The following is a 13,539-nucleotide window of genomic DNA, read 5'->3' on the forward strand; positions in this document are numbered from 1 at the left end:
GAAATTCTGTCTTCAGTCATTAAAGCCCAAAGACCTAGCCTTTCGTTTATTTATTTAGTTCACGTGCTAACAAAATACAATATGCTAACTGTCACCAAAATGATAAATTGAAATATTTGGTGGTGATTGGGGGAACAGAAAGAGAGAGAGGAAGAAAGGGAGGGAGGAAGGAAGACAGAAGATAATAGGTGTTTACTGACAAACGGTAGCAAAATTTTGCTTTCTTTTATACTATTTTTTAAAAAAATCCTCCAGAGGATCATTTGTATACATCACATTACAGTTGGCCCTCCATATCGCAGGTTCAACATCCTTGGATTCAACCAACCGTGGGTCTAACATATTGGGAAAAAAATGATTTAAAATAATTCAACAACAAAAGATAATAAGAATAAAAAACCTATACAGTATAACAGCTATTTACATAGCATTTACATTGTATTATGTATTATAAGTAATCTAGTGATGATTTAAGGTATACAGGAGGATGTGCATCCGTTATATGCAAATACCATGGCCATTTTATATAAAAGACTTGAGTATCTGTGGAATTTTTGCATCTGTGGGGTCCTGGAACCAATCCCTGTGAATACCTAGGGACGACTGTATATTTCTCCTCAGGAACAGTCTGCAGCTGAGCACTACCCACCATGTAATGCTATTCCTAACACTTCTGCTCTCACCACCTACCTTCCTTGGCTGAAATATCTCAGGTCAGCAATTTTAACCATGATCTTCTTACTATTCAAATCTACTGTACATGCCCAAATACTAAGGTCAAGATCTGGAATAGATTTGGATTTCCCACGATTGTGTATACAAAAGTCAAGTGTACAAACTTTTGTCCATCCATGCTTTGGAGTCTGAGAAGTTTTGGTTAGAAAGTGAAAGGAAGATTGTATTATAAGGATATTATTAAATCTGACCAAACATCTCTTTGAAAAAAGAAAAGAAAAGGAAAAATGGGGAAGAAATGGCTGGAATATTGTACTTTATATCTTACAGAAATTATTGTACTTTTTTCCCCCAAGTTATCCCGTGTTTATTAAAGCCCTGCTCTAAGATACTATAGAGGATAGACCATGACTAAAACAGTCTCTCTCATTATGGTGCTTACATCTCACTTAGTAATAAACAAAAATATGCAACTAACTGAAATAAAAGCCAGAATAAGTGCCTCAAGGAAGGCAAGAAATGCTATGAATATTCAAACTGAGGAAAAATATTATTAGAACAATGTGGCATTTGGCCTGAGTTTCAAAAGTAACTTAGGATTTTAACAGTAGTAGTGAATCGCATCAGTTTCTCCAATGTGTAAATAGGTCAGAAATGCCACAGATTGAAGTAAGCAAAAAGTTTTTTTTTTTTTTTTTGAGACAGAGTCTCACTTTGTTCCCTGGGCTAGAGTGAGTGCCGTGGCGTCAGCCTAGCTCACAGCAACCTCAAACTCCTGGGCTCGAGCAATCCTACTGCCTCAGCCTCCCGAGTAGCTGGGACTACAGGCATGCGCCACCATGCCTGGCTAATTTTTTTTTTTATATATATATTTTTAGTTGGCCAGATAATTTCTTTCTCTTTTTAGTAGAGACGGGGTCTCACTCAGGCTGGTCCCAAACTCCTGACCTCGAGCGATCCACCAGCCTCGGCCTCCTAGAGGGCTAGGATTACAGGCATGAGCCACCGTGCCCGGCCTGTTTTTCATTTTTTGAACACTTTTTGGATAGCATCCTATGCTATCCCACAGTCCCCTAATACCCCGTCTGAGAAAAACAAATATTTATTAGACTCATCTCCACTAATATTATGTCATCAGTACATGCTGGAAATAATAGTGCCCATTGTCTGGGTTCTCAAGCATTGCTAAAGTATTCCTTTTAGCTGGAGTTCTTTGACTTATTTTTTAAAGTTCCCTAGTGTTTTGGATGCTTGCCATTTCCCGGTCTTCAGTTAAGGAGCTCATCTGTCTATGAGTAAATGACACAGTCTTGCATGTTAAATTGTACAGACTGTTAATGCTTCTTGAAAAACATAATAAAAGATGACAGTAACTTGCTTCTATGACACTCATTATTTTTTGTTCCCTTTTGTCAGAAGATATTCTGAAATGGTAACACTTTATTTACCAGCTCAGTATTTGTTTACTAACTACTTCATTCACGGTTGTATATTCAAGTACCATGTTGCTTAATCTCCTAGACTAAATATAAATACTGTTTAATAAATAAAGTTGCTTTGAATCACATTTTAAAATTAAACACAACATAAAATTTTAAATTTGATTGTAAGCAGGAATGGTAACATTATTAATTAAATTGTACAGCAAATTAACTATAGATAACTTTATTTCTATCATCTTATGCATGAATGATACATATTGATTATGCTCAGCATAAGTCATGCTAAATAGGGTATTTTACGTAATTAAATTGAAATGCAAAGGGATTACAGACTTTACTTAGAATTATATAGCACTTCAGAGCCAGGGTTAGAATTTACCAAGTCTTTGAATACAAACTCCCCTCTGTATTCACTGTCTCTCATTTTCAGATTAATAAAATTATCATATTAAAGCATCTTCCTATGATAGAAAAAACTCCTACTGTGTTTGACCTTAAATCTTTTCTCAAATAATCATAATAAAATAAGGTCTCTAGCACTGTCCCAACTTTCTGGGGAATAACAAAATATCATTCTTTGTAGTTTATCTTCACACTTCAAAATTTTCTATATTCTTCAACTGTTTTTCTTAGGAAGAAAGCTTATAACATGAAATCTCAGCTTTTAGGAGTACCAGTATTTAAACCATATTTTCTTTGATGACATGGTCCTTAATGATATAGCCTGAATATATGATTATGTTTTATTTTGGAGGCAGAAGTCCTTTCAATTCTGAGTATAGAGGGCAATTAAGTCAATTTTAACATAAGTTTAGCGTAGGTATATGGCTATCATTCATATGTGTTAATGTGAAGGAAAATACACATATTTTTGTATAAATGTGAATTTTTTAGAATTAAATTCTATTCATTTTCAAATTAAATCATGTTCTCTACTCTTTCCTGTTCTTCTAAAACTCACTTCTCTATAAAATTTTAAATAATTTCTCAAAAACATTCCTTTAATTTCAAATCAAAATTCTTGCAGAGATATAAAACAAGCAAAGCTTAATTTTCACAATGCATTACGACATAAAAAAAGGCATTATATACCCTTTGTGTCATCAAAAGAATCGACTGTCTCTTGCAACAGAGCAAAGACTGTTTTGTTTCCGTAAGTTCAATAGAATGGGCAGAGCACTTGAATCCCAGGAACACCAACATTGGCACAACTGCACCAGACACTAAGAAGTGCATGCACCAAATAAGCTTTGTAGATATTCTAAAGTATGAACTTCCTTTCTGGATTATTTCTATATGAATGTCTTCTAAATCCAGGACTTCATCTTTGGGAGGATAGGAGAACTCTATGTTGTATAATAACATTGTTTAATCTGCACATATAAAACCAGATGATGGCAATTAACCAGGAAGCACATGAGATCAGGAAGGAGGTGAGAAGAAATCATTTGCCTCCTTCCTCTATGGAAGGACAAAAAGGGTGCCATTAAAGTATTCTTAGTGAGATCCTTGCTTTTTTTCTTTTTACCTTAGATCTAAGATTAGAAAATAAGGATGTGGTCTGGAAAAGGAGCTAAGTAAGAATATAGGGAATGCTAGTTTAAATATCTTGATCACCGTTTTCTTCTGAGTCCCTAGCTTTTCCACCTTTTGATTCTTAATGAATCTCTAGATGCCAAAGCACAAATAGAGAGAGCATCTCGAGGACAAGGAGGTGTTTATTTAAGGGACAGGCTAACAGACCACTGCTTGAGTGGAATGAGTGTCTACAAGGGCCACTGGAATAAAAAAGGAACCTGATGTGGCTTAATCCAAGCCTCCTCACAGAAATCTATACCTAATAAGTTACACATACATTGGACCTACTGCCCTCAAAGCAGACAAACCTGGACTTGGGGAATAGGGGTTGTATTAGAACAGACCTTGCCCATGTTGAGTCACTGTTAAGCAAATCTTTATGGAATATAAGGTAGAGAGGGCATCCACATGTCTCTGTACAGCACTGGTGGTATCCTAGTAAATATATTGTAACTATGCAATAAATATCTGATGAACGGTTAAATAAATGAATGAATGAACATCTCCACAGATTTGGCTTCTACTGCAAAATCAGTCTGGCATCTTACACTAATTATGTGCAATATATTTATTTTGTTATTTGTAGCAGATATTTTGCATAATCCGCTTACGATGAGGATAAATACCTGTCACTTAACACATCCTTTTTTTAAAGATATGATTTTAGCTGTGTAGAAAGCTCAATAGCATTGCTGTAGCTAATTGACTTCTATTCCTTTCTTTCTATTAGGCTATATGACAAGTAAGCTTTGTATAAATATCTTTGGGTAGTCATTTGACAGAATTGTAAACTGTCCATTTTGCTGTCGCTGGTGTAGTAATTGGTACAGTTCAGTTTTTAAAAATCTCTTTTTAGCTTAAAGGGATCTTAAATGTAAACATGATTTTCTATAGGTTTCCATTATTTGGGAAAATGTTGAAGATCCTTTTTTAAATATTTAACTCTTCTAAAGGCTAATTTATAAAGAAAATAATGGAAAAAATCTTCCTTTTCATCCAAGAGTTTTCCTCATCTGTGAGTCAATTGTTCAGTTAAATCATACAGAATTGCAAGTTTTGTAGATTAAATATCAGGAATTTTATAAGGTAACCGAGTATAATATTAAATACTCTTCAAGTCAACTTTCAGAGAAGTTTACCTTCTTAACAGCTTGATAATACTTTGATTCTTCCACTAATACTATTTTTATTACTTGGAAATAAATATAGTCCCTGCTCTTAAGAAGCTGTGCTCATCTCTGTTTCAGAAGCTAGAAATATCTCATTCTAAAGATATAATTTCAGTAATAGTAAATCTCTTTTCACTTGAATATTTCTTTTTTTTTGCTATGTATTTATTTTAAGAATATTAGGAATGACTTCTTATGCATTCAGGATGCAAATCTAGTTCTTGCTATGCATGAAAAAATCTGATGACATGATTGGTCCCAACATGTGCATTTATATGAATTATTAATAGCTAGATTTTATGGCTTTCACATTACTAACTTCTTATTGCTATGACAACACAGCAGTACTTAGTGGTACATTATTCTTACACTTAACACGTTTCATGCCTTAAATATAGTTAATATTACTATGAAATTTTTATCAATGTTGTTCCTAATTAAATTTTATATGTATATTTTTAAGTTTGTTTCTCTGCTTTTAGATCTTTCATGTTTCATTTTTTTCCTTGAGGTTTGAGGGTTTTTTTTTGCTCTCAACATAGGAAATATTTAGCATTTGATTGACCATTTCAGAGGCTCCAAGCACAAAGACAGAGCTAACACTTTTGAATGTTCTCCCCTTCTTTCTGCATTTGTCTCAAATAGAGAATAACAGAAAAGTAACTCTAATAAACATTAATACATTTTAGTAAAAAAATAAACTGTCAAATATTTAAATTTTAAAACATAGAAAAATGGGAGTATAATACAAATTATGAAAGTACCCTGAGACATTTGTAACACAACTATAAAAAACTGTAATCACAGGGAATGAATTTCATCTCAAATAATTTTACTATTATAATTAATCATTTTAAATGTAAATGCATTTGAGAGAATTTCATATTCCAAAGAGAAACAACTATGATAATTGTTTAAATAATAATAGTTAAATTCTACTATGATACCTATGGGTTTATTCCAATATCTTTTCCACAACATATAGAGGTGATTCTGGGTTTTACTTAGAGAAAGTAAATTAAAACTAATTAATGGTTTTTTTTGGTCACTACTAATTTTGAGCAATCTATTTCTTTTGTTGCTTGTACTCGATATGTTGCATGGTCCCCTTTCTGATGAGCCGGAGCAAGTAAGCTAGTAACATCCTGACGTGGTAATTGATCTACCTGAAATATTTAGAAGATAATCTGAATGGGTCTATATATATAGAAAGGAAAGTTTAGTAAAGGGTACTTTAAGTGCTTATCAATTATGTATAACTTTGCTAGGACTACAGAAACTTGAGCTAGCTCAAAATGTTAAATTCCAGACCTTTGAGCTGGAAAGAGAATCACATGAAAACTAATATAAACATTGGATACAGGGTCCTCCATTTCCTTGTGCTTTCAAATTGATTCAACATCATTCCAAATTTTCTTGAAACAGCCTTTCCAGGGAATTCAATGGTGACTTTAACTTCTTAATAATATTTTTAAATCATCATATTAATAAAATCTAAGTGTCCTTAGTTGCTCTGTACCTCATTAGATATATATAGAATGTGTTATTTTTACCATTTCATATGATCATAAAACAATAATTGAGAGAAAATAGAACTTTAATAAAACAGTATTTGATGAGACCTTGATGAATAATTTTATGAGTTTTTCTTTGTATAGTTTCATCAACGTTCTCATTTTCAAAGTGGGCAATTTTCATCCTCTGTTACAACGTTTTGAGTAACAATAGCTCAAATAACAAATTATGTGGGCACATTTGCAGGGCTTCTTTTAGCATCATAAAATGTTGGTGATTTGACATTTCAGTGCAATCTCATCCTGACTGAATTTTAAAAAGTAGCTGAAAAGCATGGTTTCTTTTTTATTTTGTTTTGGTTGGATCTTTTATTTCAGGAGTAAATATTTTAGACATCATCATTAGACTTTTATACATTCAATAAGAAATTAAGCATTACAAAACCATAATTTAATTATTTTGCTTTGCCTTAAAATTAAGAGCCACTATGATATAAATGTCCATATCTGTTCATCAGAGAAAATTGGCTAATTTTAAAAGGCCTAAAGAAATCATAAGTAATATTAAATTAGTCTTCGAAAGTAGTTACAAAATTTTGCTTCTCCAAATTTCTATTACAAAGAAAGCACTTGGCATCCCAATACATTTTGATACCTTTTGGGCCCCATAAATTGCTCCAGTGAACTAGATGGTGCTCCAGTTACTAAAAGAAATTCTTCTAGGTAAGCTTGAGGTACTCTCAAGTAGTTAACAGACTATAATTTCTAAAATCTAAATAGCTAGGTACTCCATTTTAAGGTTTCTTCCTTCATTCTTGTTGGTTTGATTTTATTTATTTATTAAATAGTAACACTTTAACATGTTTCTAAAAGTAAAAACTATATGGAAAGGATACTTAGGTCACATTCTCTCATCTGTCCATTCTGCCTTGTTCCTCCCACCTCCTGTAAGTAACCAATTTCACTAGTTTCTGATTTATCCTTTCTGTGTTTACTTTTGTAAATATTAGCAGATACGTGTATATTTTATTTTACTTTCTTTTTACATAGAAGGTGTATAGATATACTATATACTATAAGTGTATATACTGATATATTGGAGACGATTTTTGTCTCCCAGGGGACATTTGGCAGTATTTGGAGACAGTTTTTTTGTTCACCACTGGAGGGGGTGCTACTGACATTTAGTGAGTAGAGACCAGGTATACTGCTAAACATCCTGCAATACACAGGCTAGCCCTCAAGAACAAAGAATTATCTGATTTAATATTGCTAACAGTGCCACTGTTAAGAAACCCTGCTATATATGTCTACTTTTGCACTTTGCATTTCAACTTAACAATATATCATGGAAATCACTCTATATCAATTTATAGAGATCTTCCTCATCCTTTTTTGCAGCCGCATAGTGGATGTACTGTGGGTTATTCAATCAATCTCCTTTATATAGACATTTAAGTTGTTTTTCAATATTTTGCTATTACAAATAATGCTGTAATGGATAACCTTATGCATCTTTTCTTTCTGATATTTTTAGAAGCATATCTGATATCAGAGTAAATTCTCAGAAGTAGGTTAAAGAGCAAATGATTATATTGGTTTGCCAAATCCCCTCCATAGAGGTTGCACCATTTTGCATTTTCCCCATCATATCAGAGTACCTATTTCTCCATACACCTGCCAGTGGAGTGAATTATCAAGGTGTTGCATTTTTGCCAATCAATAAGTAGGAAATTCAGTGTAGTTTTAATTTGTAATGTTATTATAAATGACATTTTATTTTGTTTTGTTTGTTCCCATTGCTGGGTCAAAGCCCAAATTTTATAATATCAACTCAAATAATTTTAGATGAAATACAGAAGCAATCTTATCAAATACAATGAAACAAAGTATATATAGTATCTCTCTACTGAAAATGTCAAATGATTTCTTATAGAAGCTTTTCTTGTGTCTGTGTCTCAAAAAGTTCTTATGTAGACATAACAGGGTATTATTTTGCAGTGCTTGAGGGAAAAGTATTCATCAGTAAGTAACAAATATAATACTGGAAATGTAGTGTTTAAAGTCTGCTCTGATGTCTTCAGACCACCAGAATGTCACACTGAGTAAGCTACAGTGACATCTTGTGTGCTTGGTGTTTTACAGGCCATATATGTCTCTTGGAAGTCTTCGAGATCAAGTCATTTATCCTGATTCAGTGGATGATATGCATGATAAAGGTTATACAGATGAAGATCTGGAATGTATTCTAAACAATGTCCACCTCTACCACATAGTTCAACGAGAAGGAGGTAAAGTCTATCATGCTTTTTTAATGCATTTAACTCATTTTAAAAAAATAAACTTAAGTATATATTTAGTCTGTCATTTAATCTGAATATATGCTATAATTGGAAATAAGTACATAAGTGTAAAGATGAAGTTTCATTGCTTTTCCATTATTTATATCTCTTTTTCTGCTTGTGCTATGTCCAGTGCAGCACACTAGGCTTTTATCAAGTCTCCATGTCGCTGAAGCTAGCATTGAAAAACAGATTTTTTTCTTTTATATTTAAATGTGCAAGGATCCCTGAGGCCATTGTCAGTCTAGATGTATGTAAAGTCTATACCGAGCTCTCAGCTTATATTAAATTTAATAATTTGGGAAGTAATTATAATAGAACTTCTTTTTGTCTTCAGACCCAAATCTTACCAATACCTTTTTTCCCTCTCTCAAACAGCATGTAGAGAATTGAATAAGGTACAAAAACTTCCTCTAATAGTCACACTTTCAAATAGTTTGATAATTCATATAGTTTGATAGCCTAGAAAAACTACTAAAATAACAAGCCAGAATTCTAAGTTTAATTTTACATGATTTTATGTTTTATTTCTGAGCCCATTTATATTATTAGAAAAAGTAGAGTTGTATAGCAATTGAGAGTATCAGCTTGGAACTCAGAGAGTTCTGGAATCAAATCTTAGTTAGCACTGCTATCTGTATCTTCAACTGTAAAATTGGGATAAATATCTACCTTAAAAGTTTTTTGTGAAGATTAAATAAGACTGTACGTAAAGCATTTAGCACAGTGGCACATGAATGCATGAGAATTAGTTGCTAATGGTAATATTAATAGTTGCCCATTAGTCATAATATTGATACTATATTTTGTCTTTTCGTGATAATACTCGATATTTTACATAGCAATTTCACATATATTATTTCATTTGATCCTTACAGTAAGCAAATGAGGCAGATAAGAAAGATATTATATCTTATGGTGTTTGTAATTCCTACTATATAGGAAAAGCAAATTGTCTTTTTGTTTTATGTGGTCAACTCTGTTCCAGTTTCAAAACACTGTGGTAGAGTAAATGTTGCATGTTTATCTTGGACAAGTTATTTTGGATAAGTTTGAAATCTAATGAACCAAACAGAAATTTATAATAAATGTGGAATATTATGTTCTTCTAGAAGTCATCAAGAAGATCTAGAACTATTTTGAAGAATATTCCAACCTTAATAATGTAATAGTCGTTGTTATGGTTTATTGAGTGCTTACTATCTGGAGTATACCATATTAAGAATTTCATATGTATCATCTTATTTAATATTCAAAATAGTCCAATGATGTAGCTTTAACTATCCTCATTTTACAGATTAAATTCAGAAGTTTAGTAGCTTACCCAGAGTCCCACAGTAATTTGTGGGACAGAAATTCAAACACAGATCTGACTTGAAAGTCAGTGTTTCATGCTAGTGTATGCCACTGTGCTATGCCACCTCCTAGCTATTTAGACAATAATAAAAACTATTATATCCTTCCACATAAAAAAATTCCAGGAAAACCTGTTTTACTTGCTTAATCCTTAAACATGAAACATTTAAGCAAAGTAGGAAAACACTTAAATTTGCAAATACATTGCTTATTTTGGAAGAAACTTACTGAAGTTCTATTTAGACTAGCTAATCTTTTGCTTAGTAAAAGATGGAATTAAGAACTACATTTCATTCCATCAACCAGGTTACAAAATAGGAAAGAGTAGAAAGGTTAACAAATGGACATGAACTAAAGAAGTTGTGCATCTCTAGGAAGCAGGAAAATCATTCTCTTCTTAGCTGACTTAGTCTCACTAAATCTGCATCAGAGACCACACTATGACTCAGAGTTTTGATTCATCTTTTCTGTGACCATGCACTATTGCCTATAAAACCCTTTGGGACATAATTTATTAGAATATGTAGAAGTTAAAGTTTCCTTTGACCCAGATACTTTTCTCTTGTGCCTTGTTCTCAGTGGGCAGGGAAAAAAAATGTTTTTAAGCCCAGAATATTGCTACTGTGTGGCAATCTGAATCTATTTCTCAAATCATCACTTATATTTCATAAATGCTATGCAATTCAGTCATAGGGAAAGTTTTTTTTTTTTTTTTAATTTTTATTTTTTTGAGACAGAGTCTCACTCTGTTGCCTGGGCTAGAGTGCCGTGGCATCAGCCTAGCTCACAGCAACCTCAAACTCCTGGGCTCAAGCGATCCTCCTGCCTCAGCCTCCTGAGTAGCTGGGACTACAGGCATGTGCCACCATGCCCGGCTAATTTTTTCTATGTATATTTTTAATTGTCCAAATAATTTCTTTCTATTTTTAGTAGAGACAAGGTCTCACTCTTGCTCAGGCTGGTCTCGAATTCCTGAGCTCAAACGATCCACCCAGCTCCCAGAGTGCTAGGATTATAGGCATGAGCCACCACGCCCGGTCATCAGATAGCAAAATTAATTTACACAAATCTGTAGCATTCTTATATACCAATAACAAACAGTCAAGCTAAGAGTCAAATCAAAGACTCAATCCCATTCGCAATAGCTACAAAGAAAATAAAATACTTAGGAATATACTTAACCAAGGAGATGAAAGATCTCTGCAAGGAGAACTATGAAACACTGAGGAAAGAAACTGCAGATGACACAAATAAATATCATGTTCATGAATCGGTAGAATCAACATTGTTTAAATGTCCATACTACCCAAAGTAATTTACAGATTCAATGCAATCTCCATCAAAATACCAACATATTTCAAAGAACTAGAAAAAAATAATTCTGTGCTCCATTTGGAACCAGAAAACAGTCATATAACCAAAGCAATCTTAAGCAAAAAGAACAAATCTGGAGACATCACATTACCAGACTTCAAATTATACTAAAAGGCTATAGCAACCAAAACAGCATGGTATTGGCACAAAAATAGAGACATAGACCAATGGAATAGAACAAAGAACACGGATATAAAACCATCCATATACAGCCAACTGATCTTTGACAAAGCAGACAACAACATACACTGGGGCAAAAGAAGCCATATTCAATAAATGGTGCTGGGAAAATTGGATAGCCACATGTAGAAGAATGAAAAGGGATCCATATCTCACCACTCACAAAATTAATTCAAGATGGACAAAAGGCTTAAATGTAAGGCATGAAACCATAAGAATTCTAGAATAAAATGTTGGAAAAACTCTTCTAGGTATTGGCCTAGGCAAAGAATTTATGAAGTAGACTCCAATGGCAATCATACCAACAACGAAAAATAAATGGGACTTGATTAAATTAAAAAACTTCTGCCCAGCTAAGGAAGTAATGAACAGAACAAATAGACAACGTACAGAATGGCAGAAAATATTCACAAGTTATGTGTCTAATAAAGGGCCAACAACCAGAATCTACAAAAAACTCAAGCAAATCAGCCAGGAGAAAACAAGCAACTCCATTAAAAACTGAGCAAAAGACATGAACAAGTTTTTCAAAGGAAGATAAACGAATGGCCAATAAACATATGAAAACAATGCTCAATGTCACTAATAAGGGAAATGCAAATTAAAACCACAATGAGATATCACCTTATCCCTGTTAGAATGCCTTTTATTAAAAAGTCCAAAATACAATAGATGCTGTTGCAGATGCAGAGAGAAAGGAATGCTTATACATTATTGGTAAGACTGCAAATTAGTACAGCCTCTATGGAAAATAGTATGGAGATTCTTCAAAGAACTAAAAGGAGACCTACCATTGGATCCAGCAATCCCACTACTGTGTATTTACCCAAAGAAAAAGAAGTCATTTTATCAAAAACACACCTGCACTCAAATGTTTATTGCAACACAATTCACAATTGCATAGATGTGGAATCAACCCAAGTGCCTATCAATTCATCAGTGGATTCACAAAATGTGATGTATGTATACTGTGGAATACTATTCATCCATGAAGAAGGTTGAATTAAGGCCTTTTGCAACAATTTGGATGGAACTGAAGACCATTATCCTAAGTGAAGTATCTCAAGAATGGAAACACAAACACCACATGTATTCTCTAATAATTTGGAACTCACCAATTGGCACACATGGGCACAGAAAGAAGTAAAAATCATTAGAAATCAAGAAGGGTGGGAGGATGGAGGAGAAGGTTAAAAGCCTACCTAACAGGAATAATGAACACTATTCAGGTGATAGACACACTTACAGCACTGATTTAAGCATTATAAAAGCTACCTATGTAACACAAACATTTGTACCCCTTTAATATTTTGAAATTTTAAAAAATTTAAAAAGAAAAAATTGTTAATGCACACTATTTCATCAAAGGCTCTGAACTTTTGGATATCAAAATAAAAGTTCATATTTTCCTTGTGATGAGCAAAAGAATCAAATAATCATTCTGATCATTTGACTTTTCCGATACCCAATGCACATAAAGAAATGAAGACTGCACTTCCTATTTTCTTTCCCATTGACCAAGTTCATTTAGAATTTTTAACAATAGTGAAAATTCAGCTGAGGGAGTAAAAAGATGGCAAAGAACATAGATTTTTTTTTTTCCCAAATGGGAGAATTAAGTTTGGGCAGTCATTTTCTTTTTTAAAAATCATGCTCTCCAGTAGTGGAACTGTAGTTTTATTTTTGAGTAATCTTTTAAAAATCTAACTACAAAATTAAGATAGGCTTATTATGAAAATTTCACATATTATAAAAATGTATAACTTTGAAAACATGTCTCATAATTCTACTCCCAGAGATGTGTGTACATGTGGGTATTTATTTACAGAAAGACAATTATAAAATATATAATTCTGCAACTTGGTTTTTCATATAAAAATATTCTGGTCACATTTCCGTATCAATATGT

At 32.9% G+C, this 13,539-nt stretch overlaps 1 protein-coding gene across 1 annotated transcript in view; it reads left to right on the forward strand.

Moving 5' to 3' along the window:
• Positions 1–13,539, forward strand: part of ABCD2 (ATP binding cassette subfamily D member 2) — a 54,849-nt gene that overhangs the window by 24,477 nt on the left and 16,833 nt on the right. Inside the window, exon 7 of the mRNA XM_045554020.1 lies at positions 8,524–8,669. Within this exon, the coding sequence (XP_045409976.1) occupies positions 8,524–8,669 (146 nt within the window). The remainder of the gene's footprint in view (positions 1–8,523; positions 8,670–13,539) is intronic.

The sequence above is a fragment of the Lemur catta genome, chromosome 6, assembly GCF_020740605.2.
Source record: "Lemur catta isolate mLemCat1 chromosome 6, mLemCat1.pri, whole genome shotgun sequence".
NCBI lineage: Eukaryota > Metazoa > Chordata > Mammalia > Primates > Lemuridae > Lemur > Lemur catta.